Raw genomic sequence first — 20,651 nt, 5'->3', positions numbered from 1 at the left:
GTGGAAATGTGAATTCGACCTGCAGGAAATACTTTACTAATCTCAAATCTAGAAAAATTGAAGTAGGGAATAATTTTTTGTTTGTTTATTTGTTTGGGTTTTTTTTTTGTTTTTGGGGGTTTTTTTTGGTTTTTTTTTTTGAGGGGGGGGCGGTTCGAGACAGTGTTTCTCTGTATAGCCCCTGGAGCTAACTCTGTAGACCAGGCTGGCCTTGAACTCAGAAATCCGCCTGTCTCTGCCTCCCAAGTGCTGGGATTAAAGGTGTATGCCACCACTGGCTGGCAGGGAATAATTTTAAGTCAATAATTGATTGATATAGAATATATAATGCAATGTGTCTGTAAAAAAGCAACATTAAAATTATTAAGACATATTTTCTCCTTGCTATTTAGAAAATATAGAATAGTTCTTTATTTTTTGTATACAACCTTAACAGTCTGGCTTTCACTTATATTTTTTTAGAAAAAAAGCAGAGGAAATACGCAAGCAACTGCTCATTCTTTTGATGTCCGAGTGCTAACACAGTTGGTAAATATTTCTAAAACCACTTATTTAAAATGAATTATTTCATCAAACATAATGAAATAGTAGGGATATGATTATATGAATTAAAAATAGAGAAAGATGTGAAGCTATATAAAACATTCCATCATAAGAAAGTTACTCCCAAGAAGTATTGCTCTGATTAAACCACTTTGAGCCTTTTTGTCGCAGGGCTATTGAAGCAGGTCGGTAACAATTTTAAAAGCACACAGAATCACATGAGTGTGCATGTATGTATTTAAATTTTTGAGCCATTGATTTGATAATTACAGTTAGAATTCTTAGAAACCTAAAAGATGATATATGTTGATGTACTGAGAGTTGTCATATACTTAATTTAAAGTATGTCTTTATCTTATACTATAATTTGATGGAAATCTCCAAAGCAGGGCTGGAACAATGGCTCAGTCTTTCCCCCATTAGATTCTTTTTTTAAAGGAATTATGTATTTATTTTATGTATAAGTACATTGCAGCTGTCTTCAGACACACCAGAAGAGGGCATCAGATCCCATTACAGATGGTTGTGAGCCACCATGTGATTGCTGGGAATTGAACTCAGGATCTCTAGAAGAGCAGTCAGTGCTCTTTACCACTAAGTCATCTCTCCAGCACCTTACTCCCCGCTCCCCCTATTAGATTCTTAAAGGCTGTTTGTAAGACAGTTTGTATTCAAATATAGGTAGCAGTCCTTGACATTTGTAGAACCCAGTAAAGTGTTTTTAACCAAAAAGGCACCATGTCAGTCCTTATAGCCTTTAAAATTCTTTTCTTCATGTGTATGTTTTTTATAGGATAGTCTATTTTAGAAAACAGTACCTAATGCATGTGTATTATAACTATTAAAATATATCTTAAATTATATGTTACATATGTAAAATATATTTTTCCCAAAATAGAGTGTTTTCATCTACATTATACATTTGTGATCTATATAAGGAAATCCCATTATCCTCTACTTTATTAGTTTATCAGTGAACTCTTTGTGTACCATAGGAAATATTGGATCAGCATTTCCATCTTGCTGCTTCATTTGGTGACATTTAAAAAATCTTGTCTTTACTTTGTGTGTGAGGTTTGATGTACGTATGTGTACCACATGTGTGCCAAATACTTGAAGAGGCCATAAGAGGGTGCTGAATTCCTTGGAATTGAAGGTACAAATGGTTATGAGTTGCTGTGTAGGTGCTGGGAACTGAACTTGGTTCCTCTCCAAGAACAGCAAGATCTGTTAACACTAAGTGATCTCTAGCTACAACAGATTTTGTTTTGTTTTGTTTTCTTAATAAGAACTTCAATATTATTAAATATGAATTTTAGGAAATACCTTTGAAGGCTGGAAAGATAGCTCAGCTATTAAATCACTTGTTGCTTTTACAGAGAACCAGGGTTCGTTTCCCAGAACCCATAAGGTAGCTTACAACTATCAATGATCCCAGTGCCAAGGACTCTAACAGGCATACATGTAGTCTATACTTATCTGTATAGGTAAAACATTCGTATACATAAAGTGAAATAAATAACCTAGAAAAAATATTTTAAATTAGCTTTAAAATAGCGTTTGGGGGGGGCATAGTGATGAATTGCATACATTATATCTTGAATACTCCTGCCTTTTAAGGACCATATTAAAAGTTCTTTCTACTTCTTTATTTTTTTTCTTGTCTTCTTGAGAACATAGGTTTATAGGCACATAGCATTTTTCACAAGTTTTATTTGTTTTTAATTTCCAAGAATGGACCTTATTGTTAATTATTTATTCCAGGTATACTTGGGATAAAAATTACATTCTTATGACTCATTTTTGTTGTTGCTGCTGTGTTATTGTTGTTTGTTAGTTTGCTATTTATTCTTTGGGAACTTTATACAATATATTTTAAACATTATTTATTCCCTGCCCTCAGGTCGTTCCAGATCTGCTTCCTGGGCAAATTCCTGATTTCTCTCTCTTTTAAAAGGATAAGCTAGTTGGACATGTAGTGCACACCTTTAGTTATAGAACACAGGAGGCAGAGGCAGGCAGGTCTATGTGAGTTTGAGGCCAACCTTGTCTGCAAAGCAAGTTCTAAGATAGCCAGGGCTCCACAGAGAAACCCTGTCTCAAACAAAACAAAACAAAACAAAACAAAACAAAACGAAAGGAATGAACAAAAAGCCCCTAAAATATAAAATAAAAAACCAAATAACCAAGCAAGCAAAATCCAGTCTGAGACTGGAGAGATGTCTCATCAGTTAGGAGCATTGACTTCTATTAAACATATCAAGCAAGGTTTGATTCCCAGCACCAACATGGAGGGTCGCGACTGTTTGTTAACACCAGTTTTGGGGGATCCAACACCCTCTTGACTACCAGGCTCTTATATGGGGCACAGGAAGACAAGTGAACAAAATACCCATACACATGTAAATTAGATTAAGTGTGCTTTGTGTTGGCCAACTGAGCACAGGGCCTTTCCTGGAGTATGTTTTGATATATCCAGTGTGATTCCATTGAAGAAAACTGATTTTTTTTCCGCTCCCAGCAGCTAGCAATTCTGAATAGTTTTTTTGGCTTGGAGTAGTACTTTATGTTCACTTCCTCTTCTGCTGCTGGGGTTTTGTTTGCCTTGAGCTTGTTTGGGTCTTACACATGCTATCACAGCCTCTTTGAGTTCATAATGTGCTCTTAGGCTGTGTTATACGTGCTACCAGAGGAGAAAAATAATCCTGTCTCACCCTGCCATAAGTCCCAGGAGCTACAATACTGACTTGCCTGCAAGATATGCCCTCTTGTTCAGCCACTTCCTTTTTAAATTGGATTTAAGGCCTCCTTCAAGAGATAGATACTTGTTCCTTCTTAGAATGGGGAACAAAATACACATGGGAGGAGTTACAGAGACAAAGTTCGGAGCTGAGATGGAAGGAAGGTCCATCCAGAGACTGCCCCACCCAGGGATCCATCCCATAAACAACCACCAAACCCAGACACTATTGCATATGCCAGCAAGATTTTGCTGAAAGGATCCTGATATAGTTGTCTCTTGTGAGGCTATGCCAATACCTGGCAAATACAGAAGTGGATGCTCACAGTCATCTATTGGATGGAACACAGGGCCCCCAATGAAGGAGCTAGAGAAAGCACCCAAGGAGCTGAAGGGGTCTGCAACCCTATAGGAGGAACAACAATATGAAGTAACCAATACTCCCAGAGCTCGTGTCTCTAGCTGCATATGTAGCAGAGGATGGCCTAGTTGTCCATCAATGGGAGGAGAGGCCCTTGGTCTTGCAAAGATTATATGCCCAGTACAGGGGAATACCAGGGCCAGGAAGAGGGAGTGGGTGGGTTGGGGAGCAGGGCGGGGGGGAGGGTATAGGGAACTTTTGGGATAGTATTTGAAATGTAAATAAAGAAAATATCTAATAAAAAATTGAAAAAAAAAAAAGAAAAGAGAAAGAACCATACCTGACACCGTTAGTAAGGTCAGGAACCTGAGACTACCATTATTCTGCTAAACCAGCATAGCAATAGCCATTCTGGCAGTAGATGGTAATTAGCTACAGTTGTACAATGCTAAGGGAACGAGAGTCTGTGGAGCACTCTGCCCTAAAGGAGAGTCTTCTCCTCAAGGCTGCGATCTGTGCAGAGGAGGATGTGGAAAGACAGAGCAGAGGTGGGAGATGACTTCCGGGAAGCAGTGGTTTCCAGGCAGCAGGGCTGATCTGAACTCAGAGACTGGGACTGGCACTTGGCTTTGTTTTAATCTTTTTTCCCCTTTCCCTCGTGATGCTAGGCCTTGAGAGGTACTTTCATTGTTACCATGCTGCCTTTGTTTCTGCGCTTAAGACAATCAGATTTTAAGTGTCTGAAATGGGGCTGCGGTGAAGGCACTTGGTGTTCTTGCTAAGGACCCAGGTTTAGTTCCTGGCGTTCACATGGCAGCTAACAGTCATCCACTTGTAACTATGACACCCTCTTCTGGTCTCCTCAGTCCTGCACATGCATCTACATAGGCATATGCTCCAGGCAAAGCATTTGTTTGCATAAAGTAATAATTTGAATGGCCGAAGCATCTGGAAAACAGAAGGTACTGGGTACTGTTTAGACTGAAGACGGTAGGACTTGGAAATGAAAACAGCCATGCCATCCCTCTGAAACCATTAACAGCATCTTCTGCTGACAGCTCTGGCTGGCGTTAAGTCCTTACCTGAGGAAAGCATAGGTTGCTTTTAGCATATAAAAGTTATGTACTGAAAACTCAGAAAGGTGTATTTATTCGTCGGTTAGATTTTTGCCATATTTATGGTGTCCTAATTTGTATAATGTTGTAGTTTTCCTGTATTCCATACCCTGTGTCTCCTACTGCCGCATGTCTTCTTTATGCATCTTCTTATCTTTATAATGCTTACCTGAGGAATCGACAAATAATGTCGATTTTTAGGAGGTATACTAAGTATTAGTATTTTAAATATTCATGTTAATGAGAAAACATTGAGATATTGTTAGTTTTCTAAGACTGCCCAGAAAATAATATGCAACTTATAAAAAGACATATAAAGAACTTTTAATAATATACAGAGAATATTTTCAAGTACTTAGGCAAAAAACCCTTTCCTTTTGCATTAAATGGTTACATGATGGTCAAATGTTTCATATAATTAATAGTGTTAGCACTAAAACAGATTTTACCTTTCAGCTCCTGAATTCGGACCACAGATCCACAGCCACAGTCCAAATCTGCAGTGGTTCTGTAAATCTTCGGGGAAATGTGAAATGCAGAGCTTATATCCATAGCAACAGACCCAAGGTTAAAGATGCTGTGCAGGTACCAAAGAGTGACGTAGAGTTGAGAAAATCAGAAACAACCTAATATTAAAAAAATCCTAGAAGTTTATTTTCTTTCTATTTTAATTTTATGATTATTAATTTTGACCTTAATTAATAATGGTTCTCTCTGTTTTTAGATTTTTATGTGTAGACTGTCTATGTAGGCTTAATAAGTATTCCACCCTTGTAATGTATCGGTACCTTTAAAATACTCCTTTTGAGGGAAGCTCAGATTCTTAACAGAAGTATTCCCAAGAAGAATTGTTAGGTAATGTTTCAGAGTGGAGAAATGTAAAAGATGACCAGCTTTTACCTCATAGTACCTTTCCTGATTGGGAAGATTTGTTTAGATGAAAAATTTAATTCTTTATCTTGCTCTAATTTACTATTTAAATGTGGGTTATATAAATTTAAGCTACAAATGTATTAAAAATAATAATGGGTGTGCTAAGTAGATAATAATAAATAGAATGATGTGTCATTTGCTTAGTGGACATTCTTACTCTGGAAATCAAATTATAGGCTTTCTTCCAATGAAATAATTGCAGTTTAAAGCATTTTCTTTCTTCCTGTGTTTTTGCTTTACCTCCCACCTCCACCCCCACCAGGCAGTGAAGAGAGATATTTTGAACACAGTTGCTGATCGCTGTGAAATACTCTTTGAGGACCTGCTTCTGAATGAAATTCCAGAAAAAAAAAGTATGACTATAAATAAGTATTTTTGTGTTTGTTTGAACAGTTTCATACAGTAAGGGGTCAAGATTTAACAAGCATGTCATATTCTATAGCATGTTCTATAACAATAAGTTGTCTTTTACTTATATTGCTGAATAAATCTTTCAGTTGCTCCCTCCTCCACCACTGTGCCTTGAACATTTTCTGTTAGCAGACGGTCAACATTTGTCAGTTCCTTTCAATGTTCTGTAACCCAAATTTTCTCATTTTAAAATTAGGTATTTGATCATTTTTTTTTCAGTTTTCTCTTACATTCTTTTAAAAATATTTATTTATTCGATGTATGAGTGCTCTATCTTCATGTACATCTGCAGGCCAGAAGAGGGCAGAATTGTTAGGTAATGTTTAGATGACATTATAGATGGTTGTGAGCCACTGTGTGGTTTCTGGGAATTCAACTCAGGACTTGTGGAAGAGCAGCCAGCTCTTAACTCAGCAGTTAACTGAGCCATCTCCCCAGCCCCATGATAATTTCTTACAATGTATTTTGATTATATTCACTCCTTCCATCACCTTTTCCCATATCCTCCTTACTCACCAAAATTTGTTTGTTTTAAAACACAGCTGACATAGTTGTACTGAGCACGTAATTTTGGACATGATGCCTTCCACTGTGGCATGCTTAATTGTATGGCTTGAGTTTGTGCGGATCATATGCATGCTGTCACAGGTGCTCTGTGTTCATCTGTGAAACTGCTCTGCTGTGTCTGGAAAACACTGTTTGTAATAGTTATCCATCACCTATGGCTCTATAGTCTTTCTGCTCCTTTTTTGCAATAATCCCAGAACCTTGAGAAGATGGGCTGTGGTGTAGATGCCCCATTTAGTGCTGAGCATTCTGTAGTCTCTCATTCTCTGCACCATGACCAGTTGTGGATCTCTGCATTAGTTGTTACTTACTGTAAAAGAGACTTCCTTGGTTGAGAGAGTCACTAATCTAAGAGTATAGCAGTCAGTTAAATGTGATGCCCATTTACCAGCATAATAGTGTCTGAGTTAGGGCCTATGGCCTACCAGCCACATGTTCTTGCCCTAACATGATACTAGATATGGCTTTCAAATTGTGGAGCCAGCTCTTAGTCCAGTGAGAAACTGATTGGTTACTCTCATGACATTAGTGCCTAGTTTACTAGTAGACATGACTTGCAGGCCAGTTGTCACTGTGGCTAGCAGGGTTCGCCGCAGTGGGAGACTGATGCCTTTTCTTCCATCTAGTGGCACCTTCTATTCCTGGCTATCAAATTAACATAATTTTATACTCAAAAGTAATATTAAGATTGCGTTTTGAAACTACACCCTGTGTCTCCTTTCCTACTATTATGCTAGTGAGTGAATTTCTGATTTTAAGTAGTTTCCCCTTTCTAATTTAATGAGTCATTAAATGTATTGTAACCAATTCTTTGGCATTCAGTTTTATAACGTTTTTTTCTTCAGGAAAATCTAGAATCCAAATTTGAAGTGCACTTACAATTTTGTACATCAGTTATCCATGTATATTAAAACCATTTTTGAAATTTTAATTTAAGATTTAATTAGTATGTTTGGTTTAATTTAAGATTTAATTAGTATGTTTGGTTCAAAATAATACCATCCTGGTTTTGCATGCTGTGCTACAAATTGCAGTTATATAATCCTAACACTAGGAGGCAGTCTGGTCAAAGAGTAAAATTATTCTTGGGTTCTACACAAATGAGATCATACACTGAAAGTGGAAAAATCATCTAGTTTATGTCACTGTGTTCCCCGTGAACTTAAGGAATGCGCCAGCATCTTCTCTTTGTAACTGTTTCAAGGAGCCCGAGTTTCTTGAGGAGGAAGTGTAGATTGCTAACAGAATAACTCCAATTTTCTTCTTGATCTTTATTTATATTGATAGCTTTTTAATCATATTTGATGCAGACAAAATGGTTATTTTTTACAATGAAGTCTACTTTTGTGTTAGTTTGTCAGAGCTTCATCTTGAGATTAATAGCAGTTATATTTATCTAGTTAGTAAGTATCTTAGGAATTTGGAAACATATAGTCTAATTTGCAAGTATCCAAAGAAAGGTGAAACATGGTGGCTGGGGAGATGGCTCACTGGATAAAAGTGCTTGCACCCAAGCACAAATACCCAGTATAAAGCCAGATGTGGTGGCATAGATTTCTCTTCTTACTGTAAGGGAGGCAGAGACAGGGAAGCCCCTCGTTTGGACTTGGAGCATGCATAAATGAAGGAAAAGTTGGCAATAAAATCCACAATACAAAATTAAAACAAACAAAAAGGTGGCTATTCATTGGGGAGTTATAAAATTGACTGAGCATTCCATCACAGGACATAGTGGGTCCTATAAGAACGTGTGATTAACAATATCTCCTCATTAAAGGCAAGGAAGGGTGTATATTTCATAGGCATATTGCTTAGAGCCCTTTGAAGAAGCCAGGGGAAATGACAAAAGAAAGAACTCAATAAAAGCAATTTATCAATGTCTTACTTTCTAGTAAGACATAATTGTCATTTCAAACTTCTTTTCAACATTTTTATATTTTTGAAATGAATATTATGGTATTTCTTTTCAGATTATGAACTTCCTCAGAGAGTTTTTGTTCCCCTTCCTGGATCTACTGTAATGTTATGTGACTATAAGTTTGGTGATGAATCAGCTGAAGAAATCAGAGACCATTTTTCAGAGATGTTAGATCATGAGATTCAAATAGAAGACTTGGAAATTGCAGAGGAAGTAAACACAGGTAATTAAAATTTGCTTAAACCACACCTAAACTAACCATGCCTTCCTGTTTTTTAAAGCTAATTCTGTTTAATACTTTGAAATATTAACTGAGGTATGTGTAAACACACACACACACACACACACACACACGACAGATCTCTACACATAAACAAACAAACACAAAAAACAAAACTGTGATTGTTTTCTTTGGAAACTTTACCCAAACTTTAAACACATCAAATGTTTTTTTAGTCCAGCAAGTGAATCTTCGTGAGACAAATTCAGCCTTAAATGTGTGGAAATATGTAGCTTCCAAATATTTATTTCAATGGGAGAAAAGTTTTTCTCAAATTGTTTTATAAAATTCTCTCTGTGTAGTTTGTCATTTCATTTATGTCCTCGTTGTATAAGGAGGACGGGAAAGTCAGGTGGGCAGCTCCAGAAGTCAGATGAAGGTGGTTTGGAGAGAGCACTGACCTTTGGATGTGTAGCGCATGGGTGCTGCAAGCTTTGTTTGCACGTCTGACCTTAACCTTCGGAGGGTTTAACTTGATTGGCTTTTTTATTTGTAGTAAGTACAAGATATAAAAATGCATATATAGAGGAATGTGCAAACATATTTCTTAGTGTTATAAGATTAATTATTTGCAAATATTAATAGGTGCTGAGTAAAAACAGCTTATTTTAGAAATTTGTGGTTTGGTAGAAAATTTTTGGATTACTTTTTTTTTTAATTTATTTATTTATTATATGTAAGTATACTGTCGCTGTCCTCAGACACTCCAGAAGAGGGCGCCAGATCTCGTTATGGATGGTTGTGAGCCACCATGTAGTTGCTGGGATTCGAACTCAGGACCTTCGGAAGAGCAGACAGTGCTCTTAACCACTGAGCCATCTCTCCAGCCTGGATTACTTTTGAATATGAATGTTTATTAAATTTGAATGTAGCAATTTTAAAAGGTCCTTTTCTGATTTCTTACTCATTTCTGTTTAATTCCCAATTCCCATCAGGGAATAATACAGTGTTCATTGTTATTACTGTTAGTCGTAGGTAAATATGTAATATGCAGGATTTCATATGTACATTCCCCCCAAAAGGTTCATGGCCCACAGGTTGAGAACCACTGGGTACTAAATGGCTCTAGAAATGTTGGTGTGATCCTTAGAGTTCCTGTAATGCATCTTTTTCTCTTTTAGTATAAAAATCTGTATCCCACAATGAGTATACAGTATTCTTCCTTATTCTGAGTAACAGCCTTCCTGTAACGTATACTCATTCAAGAGTATGGACCAATAAAATGCTTGCACTGCTTCCTGACTGCATTTATGCTTTAAAGTTGAGGCTACCTGTTCTAAATATTTTAGAACCAAATAGTCCCACAGACTCTATTCTCTTTGTTTTGTTTTTTTTTTTTTAACTTTTTTTTAGTACTTTTATTCTCTTTGTTAAAGTTTCCAAATAACAGTTTTTTTTTTTCCTTCCCTCCATTTGCCTGCCTTTGGCTTGGGAATTTCTCTTCTCTTCTCTTCTCTTCTCTTCTCTTCTCTTCTCTTCTCTTCTCTTCTCTTCTCTTCTCTTCTTTTTTAAACTTTATGTTCTTTCTGCTCTTTTTTTCCTTTCTTTTTTTTTCATTTTTATTAGACATTTTCTTTATTTACATTTCAAATTTTATCCCCTTTCCTCATTTCCCCTCTGAAAACCCCTCTATCCACCCCTTCTCCCCCTGCTCACTAACTCACTCACTCCCACTTCCTTTTCTTGGCATTCCCCTACACTGGGGCATCGAGTCTTCACAAGGCCAAGGGCCTCTCCTCTCATTGATGTCCCACAAGGCCATCCTCTGCTACATATGCAGCTAGAGCCATGGGTCCCCCCTTGTGTACTCTTTGGTTGGTGGTTCAGTCCCTGGGAGCTCTGGGGGTACTGGCTGGTTCATATTGTTGTTCCTCCTATGGGGCTGCAAACCCCTTCAGCTCCTTGGATCCTTTCTCTAGCTCAGAAATTCCTTATCTGTGATACCAAAACTGTTAGGGTCTGAACTGGCTTCAGAAGGCCTACAAGCCTCTTGAAGATATTTGTGTATTTGCTAGGAAATGTATCTTTTAATGGGTTAGTGATTTAAAGAAATAAAAGAAAAACTACTTTCTCAAGTATACTCTGATTTGCCATTCTTAAAATAATTCACCAAGTTAATTCTACATTCATGTACTTTTAACAGTGAAATGTTTCAATCAGTTTCATTGTGTTAACATCATAAGGAAACTGTACTTAATGCACACTAATTATAGGTCAGTCATAAAACATGATTAGAATCTTGGTGTGATAAAGAGACAGGCAAACATGAGATGTATGCGACTGACACTGATGGATCATGACATACTTTGTGGAGATGAACTAAGAGCCTCATTCATTTTATGCAAATGCAACTGAGCTGTCATCAGCTCAGGACTTACTGTTAAACAGTAAGATTTAAAAAAAGTTGTAGAGCTTGTACAACCACTCTGGAAATCAGTCTGGCGGCTCCTCAGAAAACTGGACATAGTGCTACCGGTAGATCCAGCAATACCTCTCCTGGGCATATACCCAGAAGATGTCCCAACCGGTAAGAAGGACACATGTTCCACTATGTTCATAGCAGCACTATTTATAATAGCGAGAAGCTGGAAAGAACCCAGATGTCCCTCAACAGAGGAGTGGATACAGAAAATGTGGTACATTTACACAATGGAGTACTACTCAGTAATTAAAACAATGAATTTATGAAATTCTTAGGCAAATGGATGTATCTGGAGGATATCATCCTGAGTGAGGTAACCCAATCACAAAAGAAGTCACTTGATATGCACTCACTGATAAGTGGATATTAGCCCAGAAACCTAGAATACCCAAGATATAAGTACCAAAACACAAGAAAATCAAGAAGGAAGACTCATGGATACTTCATTCCTCCCTAGAATAGAGAATAAAATATCCATGGAAGGAGTTGCAGAGACAAAGTTTGGAGCTAAGACGAAAGGATGGACCATCCAGAGACTGCCCCATCTGGGGGTCCATCCTATAATCAGCCACCAAACGCAGACACTATTGCATATGCCAACAAGATTTTGCTGAAAGAACCCTGATATAGCTGTCTCCTGTGAGGCTTTGCCAGTGCCTGGCAAATACAGAAGTGGATGCTCACAGTCATCTATAGGATGGAACACAGTGCCCCCAATGTAGGAGCTAGAGAAAGTACCCAAGGAGCTGAAGGGGTCTGCAACCCTATAGGTGGAACAATATGAACTAATCAGTACCCCCCAGAACTTGTGTCTCTAGCTGCATATGTAGCAGAAGATGGCCTAGTTGGCCATCATTGGGAAGAGAGGCCCCTTGGTCTAGCAAACTTTATATGCCCAGTACAGGGGAAAGACAGGGCCAAGAAGTGGGAGTGAGTGGGTAGGGGAGCAGGGCAGGGGGAGGGCATAGGGGACTTTTGGGATAGCATTTGAAATGTAAATGAAGAAAATATCTAATAAGAAAAGAAGTGCAAAAAATAAAATAAATAAAAAACGTTGTAGACAGTTTCTCCATTATATAGCCCTGGTTGGCCATGGACTTCCTATGTAGACAAGTCTGGCTTCAAGGATCACCCTGCCTCTCCTAGGTGTGTCCCATCACATCTGGCCTAAACTGTTTTTATAAGTAGGAGTACACTCTAAAATAATTACCGATGGCCTTTCCTTCAGTTTCTGCTCCACTCTTTGTCCCTGTATTTCCTTTTGACAGGAGGAATCCTGGATTAATATTTTCTGAGGGGGGTGGGTGGCCCCATGCCTCAACTGGGGGCCATTCCTATCCACTGGATATTGTCTCTACAGGTTAGTTCTCTCCTTTGTTGGGTATTTTGGCTAATGTCCTCTCTTTTGGGTCCTGGGAACCTCTTGGTTCCCTGGCATCTGGGACTTTCTAGTGCCCCACCTAGGGATCCATCCCATCTGCTGACACTAAACCCAGACACTATTGCTGATGTCAAGGAGTGCTTACTGACAGGAGCCTGGTATAGAGGCTATGCCAGAGCCGGACCAATACAGCCAAACATTGTATTGAGCACGGGGACCCTAATGGAGAAGTTAGGGCAAGGACTGTAGGAGCTGAAGGGGTTTGCAATCTCATAGGAAGAACAAAAATATCAACCACCAGACCCCAAAAGCTCCCAGGGACTAAAACCACCAACCAAAGAGTACACAGGTGTTAACCATGGCTCCAGCTGGATATGTAGCAGAGGATTGCCTTATCTGGCATCACTGGGAGGGGAGTCCCTTGGTCCTGTGGAGGTTTGATGACCCAGGATAGGGGAATGATAGGGCACTGAGGCAGGAGTAGGTGGGTGGGTGGGGAGCACCCTCATAGAGGCAGGGGGAGGGAGAAGGGGATAGGGGGCTTGTGGAGGGGAAACTGGGAAGGGGGATAACATTTGAAATGTAAATAAATAAAATAACCAATAAAAATGAAAAAAAAAAAACCAAGAAAATAATCTAGTCATAAAAACAGAAAAATAAATAAAATAATTACCAAAAGCATACCATCATATAATGTATTCATAAGACAACAGTTATTTATTACTGTTACCAAATACTATATACTAGACCATCCCAAGAATTAATCACCAGAATGGGTAGAATTATATACTCATCCTCACCAATATATCGATGCTTTAACTTCAAGTACTTTATGACTTTATTTGAAGATATTCAAGAGATGTTTTTGTTAAATGATACCATTAGCATAGGCTCTAATCAAACTGTGCTAACATCCTTATAACAAGAGGAATTTTACGCGTATAAATGGACACAGGAAAGATTACACACCAAGGAAAGGCCAGAGAAGACAAATGGAAGTAGTAGATACCTATAAGCCGAGGAGGGTGTACTTGGAAGGAGTCAAATCCTAATACCTTGATCTTCAGCTTCTAATTTCCAGAACTGTGAGGAATAAAAGATTCCTGTTGCCTAAACCAAATGAGTTAAAAATACAATAATATCCTATAATCTGATTTTAAAGATAGACTGATATCAGAGAATATAGTAAGGTACTAGTAGTACAGGAACAAAGGGACAAAAGAAGTAGTTTGTCAGTTAGGTGTGGATATCTAGATGTTTAATATGTTATTATTGAAATCACACTGGTAAGAAACCATAACTTTGTAGGTTGTGCTTATTTTTCTGCTTCTGGGATTGAGTCATGCACTGACAATATTACCTTTCACATTAGTAAAAGACTCTATCCAGCTTTTGAAACTTGAATGAATTATAACCAAGTTGATAAAATTTATTATTATATATTAATTGTCTGTAAAATATTAAACATTAGGACTCTAAAGGTACATATAGTGGCACTTCTCAAGAATCTTGCAACACAGTAGAATGTACAGAGAAATAGATCGCTGTGAACAAGGTAATGAGGTCCGTAATCGAAAAGTGGACAGATTGTCAGATATGCAACAGGGGCACCATCTCTGTATGGGACTCAGGGACACTTCTTGACTTTAAGCTGATAATGAAGGAAGAATTGAGAAAGAATGACCAGGCATTTTTAGGAGCTGGAACTGGTCTCAGATGTAGCCAAGAAGAAAAACTGTCTAGAAGTACGTTAGTTTTGCCTCACAGAGAATTTATAGAATTGGATGGGATGATTTAATAATTATATATAGTTTTAATAGTGACTGTGTTCTTTATTATTATGGGGTAGAATAATAAAACCACATGTTTGATGGATATACTAAGGGTTTTTAGCTAAACTTCCTATTTGTTTGGTATTATATTCATTTGTCCATTCTTTTATTTCATTTACTCAATCACATTAGGTGTGCAGTTTTATTTTTTTATTTTAGATGCATAATGAAAGCCTTGTGATTTGATTTGAGTCTAGGATTGCCACTAATAGCTATATAACCTGTCTAAAACCTTTCTAAGCCCCGGTTTCTTTAGAGTATTTTCAAAAAAGAAATAGATAATGAAGGCTGGTACAGTACTTTATCACATAATTACTTTCTTCTCAAAGAACATCTACACATTAACAAAAATATCAATGGTAAAATATGAACATAAAATTTAGTAATGTACTCAGATTTACATAAGTATATCAGGGTTTCTATATACAATAACCCCCTGAAAATCATTGAGATTCAGAAATGGAAATGTTACACATTTAGGACGAGTAAACTTTCTAAATATGTGTGGTATTATTTCTAAGGCTGTGAAATGATTTTCTTGACTATTACTATTATTTTTGTTCTATAATGTAGTTATAATGTCAAGTAGTTGCTATGTTTGAATATACATATTTTACCATGTAAAGGTAAAGGGCTTTTAAAGGGCTTAAGGGATAAAAATACAATTTGTCTGTCAAACTGGCTCACTAATAGTGAAGGATAAGCATGGCATTAAAACTGGGTGTGTTAGTCACCTCCTAGACATTAACTTAGTAATACAGATGCACTTTGGCTATAGTATCAGATAAAAATAAATTGAAGACACACCTTTAAAACATGCTGAAACTCATGTTTGTTAATTCTGTGTTGGTATTATTTACTCATTTATTATTGTCCACGAGGTGGCTGAATCCATGGCTTTGTGCATGGTAGGCAAGCTTCCTACTCCTGAGCTGTATCCCCATGCCTTAGTATAGCCCTGGCTGTCCTGGAACTCACTTTGTAGACCAGGCTGGCCTCGAACTCAGAAATCTGCCTGCCTCTGCCTCCCAAGTGCTGGGATTAAAGGCGTGCGCCACCTCTCCCGACCCATGCCTTAGTCTTTTGAGACTTGTCTTGTTATGTGATCCAGGAAGGCCTTGAACTCCTTTTTACTGATTCCATGCATACTCACATGCATTAGTAATTTAAAGGAAACATAGATAATACTGTTTGATTATTGAGGTGCTAAGAATGAAGGTTGGCCTCGTGCATGGCAGAAAGGCACGCTCCCACTCAGTTATATCTCAAGTCACTGGCCCTCCCTTTTTAAAGCATGATTGGCTTCTGTAGCCCAGGTTTTCTTCAAATATGCTATCTTTAAGCCTCAGACTCCTGAGTATGTAAATTGCAGGTGTGTGACACCACTATGCCCAGTTAATGGTGTATACTTATGAATAAATGGTTGACTATAGTTCTACAGGGATAGGGAACTCCTCTATTTAAAGAATTCAAGTCCTAGGTGGTTGGTAAGATGGCACTTGTGTCAATGCTGATGACTTCAGTCATAGATACCTATCTCAATAGTTTAATGTGTCATCCTTATGTGCCTATACTAGTGTAATGGGATGCAAACATGGTGGCATTTTAAATTGAAACAGTAATTAAATTTAAGCAAACACTTTCTAATTCCTATTCTAATGTGCTCTCTCTCTCTCTCTTACACACACACACACACACACACGTGTGCACAGCTATACTATTTGTTGTTTTTAATAAGAGATCAAACTGAAATACTTATTTTAAAGCATAGTTCAATAGAATTCTGTAACAGTTACTGCAATTTTGGGATATCAAGTGAGTCTTTGGGACTCTGTTAATTTAAGTAAATTCACAAAGGCAGATATATAAAAATTATTGTCATTATAATGAAGTAAAAACTTACATTTTGGCTGGGGGGATAGCTCAGTAAAAGTCTAACGACTGGAGTTCCATCTCAGGTACCCTTGGTTAAGGGAGAGAACAAACTCCTAAAAATTGTCCTCAGACCCCACTGCCTACCTTGGAACCTTCACATCCACACATATCATTCGCATACTTGTGTTCATTTAGTTCTGCTTAGGGCAGTAATAAAAGTACATCACATGTTCTGAGGACTATGTCACTTTGAAATGTATTCCATGGAATTTAGTTCCCCTGTATTAAGTAATGAACAAATTCATGTTATATAAAAGATGATCAGGAAAGATGACTAAGTGGATAGGAGCACTTGGCTACTCTAGACGAGGACCCAGGTTCAGTTCCCAGCACTCCTGTGGCTGTTCACAACTGTCTTTAAGTCCAGCTAAAGGGGATTTGATGCCCTCTTTTAATCTCTATAGGCACCAGGCACACAGCACAGACATCCATGAAGACAAACACAAAGATACATACACACATGTACATACACACACATGCATGTAAAATAAACAAATTTTAAAATAAAAATAAAGGGATCGTTTAAAATAGGTGAGTGAAAGGAAAATGCTGTTTATTGTGTATATTCTTTGTTGTTGTTGTTTTGTTTTTTTGAGACAGGGTTTCTCTGTGTAGCCCTGGCTGTCCTGGAACTCACTTTGTAGACCAGGCTGGCCTCGAACTCAGAAATCCACCTGCCTCTGCCTCCCGAGTGCTGGGATTAAAGGCATACACCACCATGCCCGACTTTATTGTGTATATTCTTTATTATGTTATTTTACAATGGCAGTTTTCAATTTAGAGTTTGTCCTGATTTCTTGCAGCTTGCATGACTTCCTCTGTGAATAGTGAGGCTTCACTGACCAACACAAGTGAAGAACAACCAGAACAACCAAAAAAAACCATAGGAGTGAAAATTCAGCAAAACATAGGTATTTGCTTTTTTTATGACTTTGAAATTGAACTGATTTTGAGTTTTCTTTTTATCTTAAAATTAATTTCAATGAACCACAATGTTAGATTAAGACAGTATTTACTGAGAATGATCCAAGATGATGATCGCTACACAAATAAATTTGCATTACAATGAGAAGCACTACACAGTGGAGCTATCTTTCTGTGTAATCTACGTATGAGACAGCTGGCATGTTGGGTTATGTGTGTATGTGTTTATATATATGTCCCTGTCTGTGTACCTATATGTATGTATGTGTCCATACATACACACATATATTTACAGAAGATTTTAAAAATATTTCTTCTACTTTCTCTTAGTGTGCATTTGAGTAAGAGAGACACTTTATCCATCCTTTGTAACTTAATTTTCAACTCACTACCATATTTTTCTCTAAGCCACCACTGAATTTTAGTCTGTACATATCCATATCTGTCCATTTTGTAGTGTGTGCATACATGTGTACGTCTCTGTGTGTAGTTGTCTAGGCCATGTTAGCTCGTCTCAGAGCCTAAGGGTCAGTGGCGCCTTCTTTCTTTTGCTCATCCCACTGTTATGTATTGCTTGCTTCCCTCTTAGGTGTGATCGCAGCACTAGCTGTTGCAGTGCTTGCTGCGGGCATCTCCTTCCATTACTTCAGTGATTAGAGCTCCCTGATCATCCAGAAATCACGGATCAACAGCTACAGAAAATAACGACATCAATGTCCACCTGCACTGAAGCTAGCAAGCAGCTCTGCTACGTTAACATCTGTTAGATGTGTTTCTGACTTACATGAAACCACCAGCTGCCTTGTTTAGCCCTGCTTTGATTATCTGGCCCAGGTTTCCAAAAGTAAACTGTGCATCTAAATGGAGTTGCATGTAACAAATCACTATTATGTATTTTCAGAAGGGTCAAAATGTGAGCTATTTAAGAGTTTAGTGCTTTCAAAAAAAAAAAAAAAAAAGTTTAGTGCTATTGAACCGGATCACACATTGATTAGAATATTGAAAGTTTAAGCAGACAGTAGTAACTATAGCAGATGTATCACTAGGCATTATCTTCATCCTAAAGGACTTTTCTAATATGCACCCAGTTGCCGTAGTTTATAGACACTGTTTAAATTGGAGGCCATGAATATTATTTTAAGCATACACATGGACTGTGGTTTCTTGGATGGCAGATCCAGTAGTAGCACTGCAGAATGCTGTTTGCCTCAATCCAGAAAAGAGAGAAATGTAAATCTGAGATGCTATCCTAGTTAGGGAAGTTAATATTCAGCAGCTCCCCCTTGTAGTTCTGTGTAGCTAGCTCCTGGCAGAAATAAACTAGAAACACTCCTAACTTAGGCCCAAGACTCCCATAAGTTATGATCAAGCAATATTTCTTCCTGATTCTATATCATGAGGTACAAGATGCAGTGAGACTGGGAGAAATAAACTATAGGAAAAACACATTGAAGTCATTTCCCAAGGTTCACGTCAACAATGTAGAGAGTAACAGGTGGGTAGAGCCACAGTGTGGGTGAAAGCCAAGTAGTGCTCCTCAGAATGAGGAGGAGAGGAAACTGTGGGCTGTTTAGTGGGAGTGGACTTGGCTGAAGAGACCAGAGAATGGAAGGTAGAGCAGCAGGAAGGCTGGGAGGAGTGAGGAGGGACAAGGTCTAGGAGGACCAGGAGGCGGGAATGGGAGAGAGGCAGCACTTAGACAACAGGTTTCTGCACACTCGTTACCAAACAGGCTTATAATTGAAGAAACAAACAAACAAACAAATAATTCACAAGTGAATCAAGTATGAAACAAGGTTCCTAAAAAGCCAAAGAGGTGATAAAGATGCCCAGCTAAGGCAACTCAGTCACATGCATAGTAGACCGGAAGCAACAGTTTACCCAAGAAGGTGGTAAAATCTCTTCATAGTTGTGAGGGCAACTGAAAATCAGTGCAAAGTGAAACTCAGAAACAAACCGTTATTACAGAACTGAAAAAGGATGGTCCTTGATAAGAAGAATTCCTCAAGAAGCAAGCTTTGAAAGTGAAGTGTTAATGAGCAGACAAAACGATCAATATTGTAAATCTAAAGTGTTATTTGTATACAAAAATCATAATGAAGTATTTAAAGAAATTGTAATAGAAATTGTAAACAAATGTAACACCGAATAAATATTGTTAATGCAACATTAATGTGGAATTTTAAAATAGGATATAACTGGGAAAATCTGGGTTAAGAGAGGAGGAGACTGGTTTGAATCAAAGTCCTTCAAGGGGCTTCTGCTGGGATTCAGGAGCCAAGCCAAGGTAAGGCTTAAATGTGGTCATTCCACATGAATTACTTTCAAGGCCACCTTATCAAAGAATATGTAGGTGATGAAACATCCCCGAGAAAAGGAGTGTAGTGACACAATACAAATAAAGAGGGCATTACAGGGCAACAAGAAGGTTGAGTAATAGCTGCACACCTCACAGCTACAAGGCCCTGGGCTGCTTCCTCACCACAGAACAAAGACAAGCAAAGCCCTGAAAGTGAACAAAGTGGATCAAACAGACTAAATTCTCCAAAGTTAAATTTTAGTTGAACTGCAGAAGCTAAGTAGACCTATTCAGGAGTGTTGAATACTGAACAAATTAAGTTTTGGTTTTGGGTTTTTTGTTTGTTTTTGTTTTTGGGTCAACACTGGCCTCAGCCTTTTACCCCTCTTTTAAAGACAACATCACTATTCAAAATCATATTCAAACTTTCAAAGCATTTGTGCTGAGGGAAGATTCCCGGGGTTGTTGTATGAGGCTCATATAACTTGTCAACATCAGGGATAGCCAGAGAAAAGGAACTATTGACTAATAACACGTCTTACCATGTGTGAAAGTCAGATGCACTGCTTAGTTAACTCAGCACTATATTAAAAAGATATATGCATTAAATACCGAGAGCATGAGCTTATTCTGTTTGTGATCCTTTAGAAATGTGATAAAAGATTAAAAAAAAAAAAAAAAAAAACGAGACAACTGGCCACCTTCCTGGTGAGAGCACAGGGGTCCGCCCGGCCCAAGAGGTTTGTGCCTCAGGCCCCAGCAGGAGCCTCCTTGGCTCCGGGACTCCGTGGAGGGCAGGCTGCATGGGTGAGGGTGTGGAATACAGAGGCCAGCCGTTTCTGGGACAGGCGAGAGCCACAGAGCTTCTGAGGCGGCGCCATCTTCGGCTCCAGACAACCGGCCACCTTCCTGGCCAAATCAACACAGCTTCTGGGAAAGATCCTGTTTTGGGCCTACATCTTCAGCCAGGAGGAGGTCCAAACACCAGAT

General features: G+C 38.2%; 1 protein-coding gene across 3 annotated transcripts in view; it reads left to right on the top strand.

Annotated features, from left to right (window-relative positions):
- Nucleotides 1-19,535, top strand: part of Odr4 (odr4 GPCR localization factor homolog) — a 31,776-nt gene extending 12,241 nt beyond the window's left edge. For 2 of the 3 annotated variants that reach the window (NM_001077237.1, NM_145511.2), the window contains 6 exons: nt 463-528; nt 5,216-5,344; nt 5,955-6,045; nt 8,641-8,811; nt 17,242-17,349; nt 17,952-19,529. In NM_001077237.1, the coding sequence (NP_001070705.1) occupies nt 463-528; nt 5,216-5,344; nt 5,955-6,045; nt 8,641-8,811; nt 17,242-17,349; nt 17,952-18,019 (633 nt within the window). In that variant the 3' untranslated portion in view covers nt 18,020-19,529. Of the gene's footprint in view, nt 1-462; nt 529-5,215; nt 5,345-5,954; nt 6,046-8,640; nt 8,812-17,241; nt 17,350-17,951 lie in introns of all 3 variants that reach the window. The other variant, NM_001357579.1, reaches the window with a different exon arrangement.
- Nucleotides 19,536-20,651: the final 1,116 nt, after the last annotated feature.

This window comes from Mus musculus, chromosome 1 (genome assembly GCF_000001635.26).
Source record: "Mus musculus strain C57BL/6J chromosome 1, GRCm38.p6 C57BL/6J".
Taxonomy (NCBI): domain Eukaryota; kingdom Metazoa; phylum Chordata; class Mammalia; order Rodentia; family Muridae; genus Mus; species Mus musculus.
Note: the sequence above shows the minus strand (reverse complement) of the source record. Positions and strands in the feature narration are given on the sequence as shown.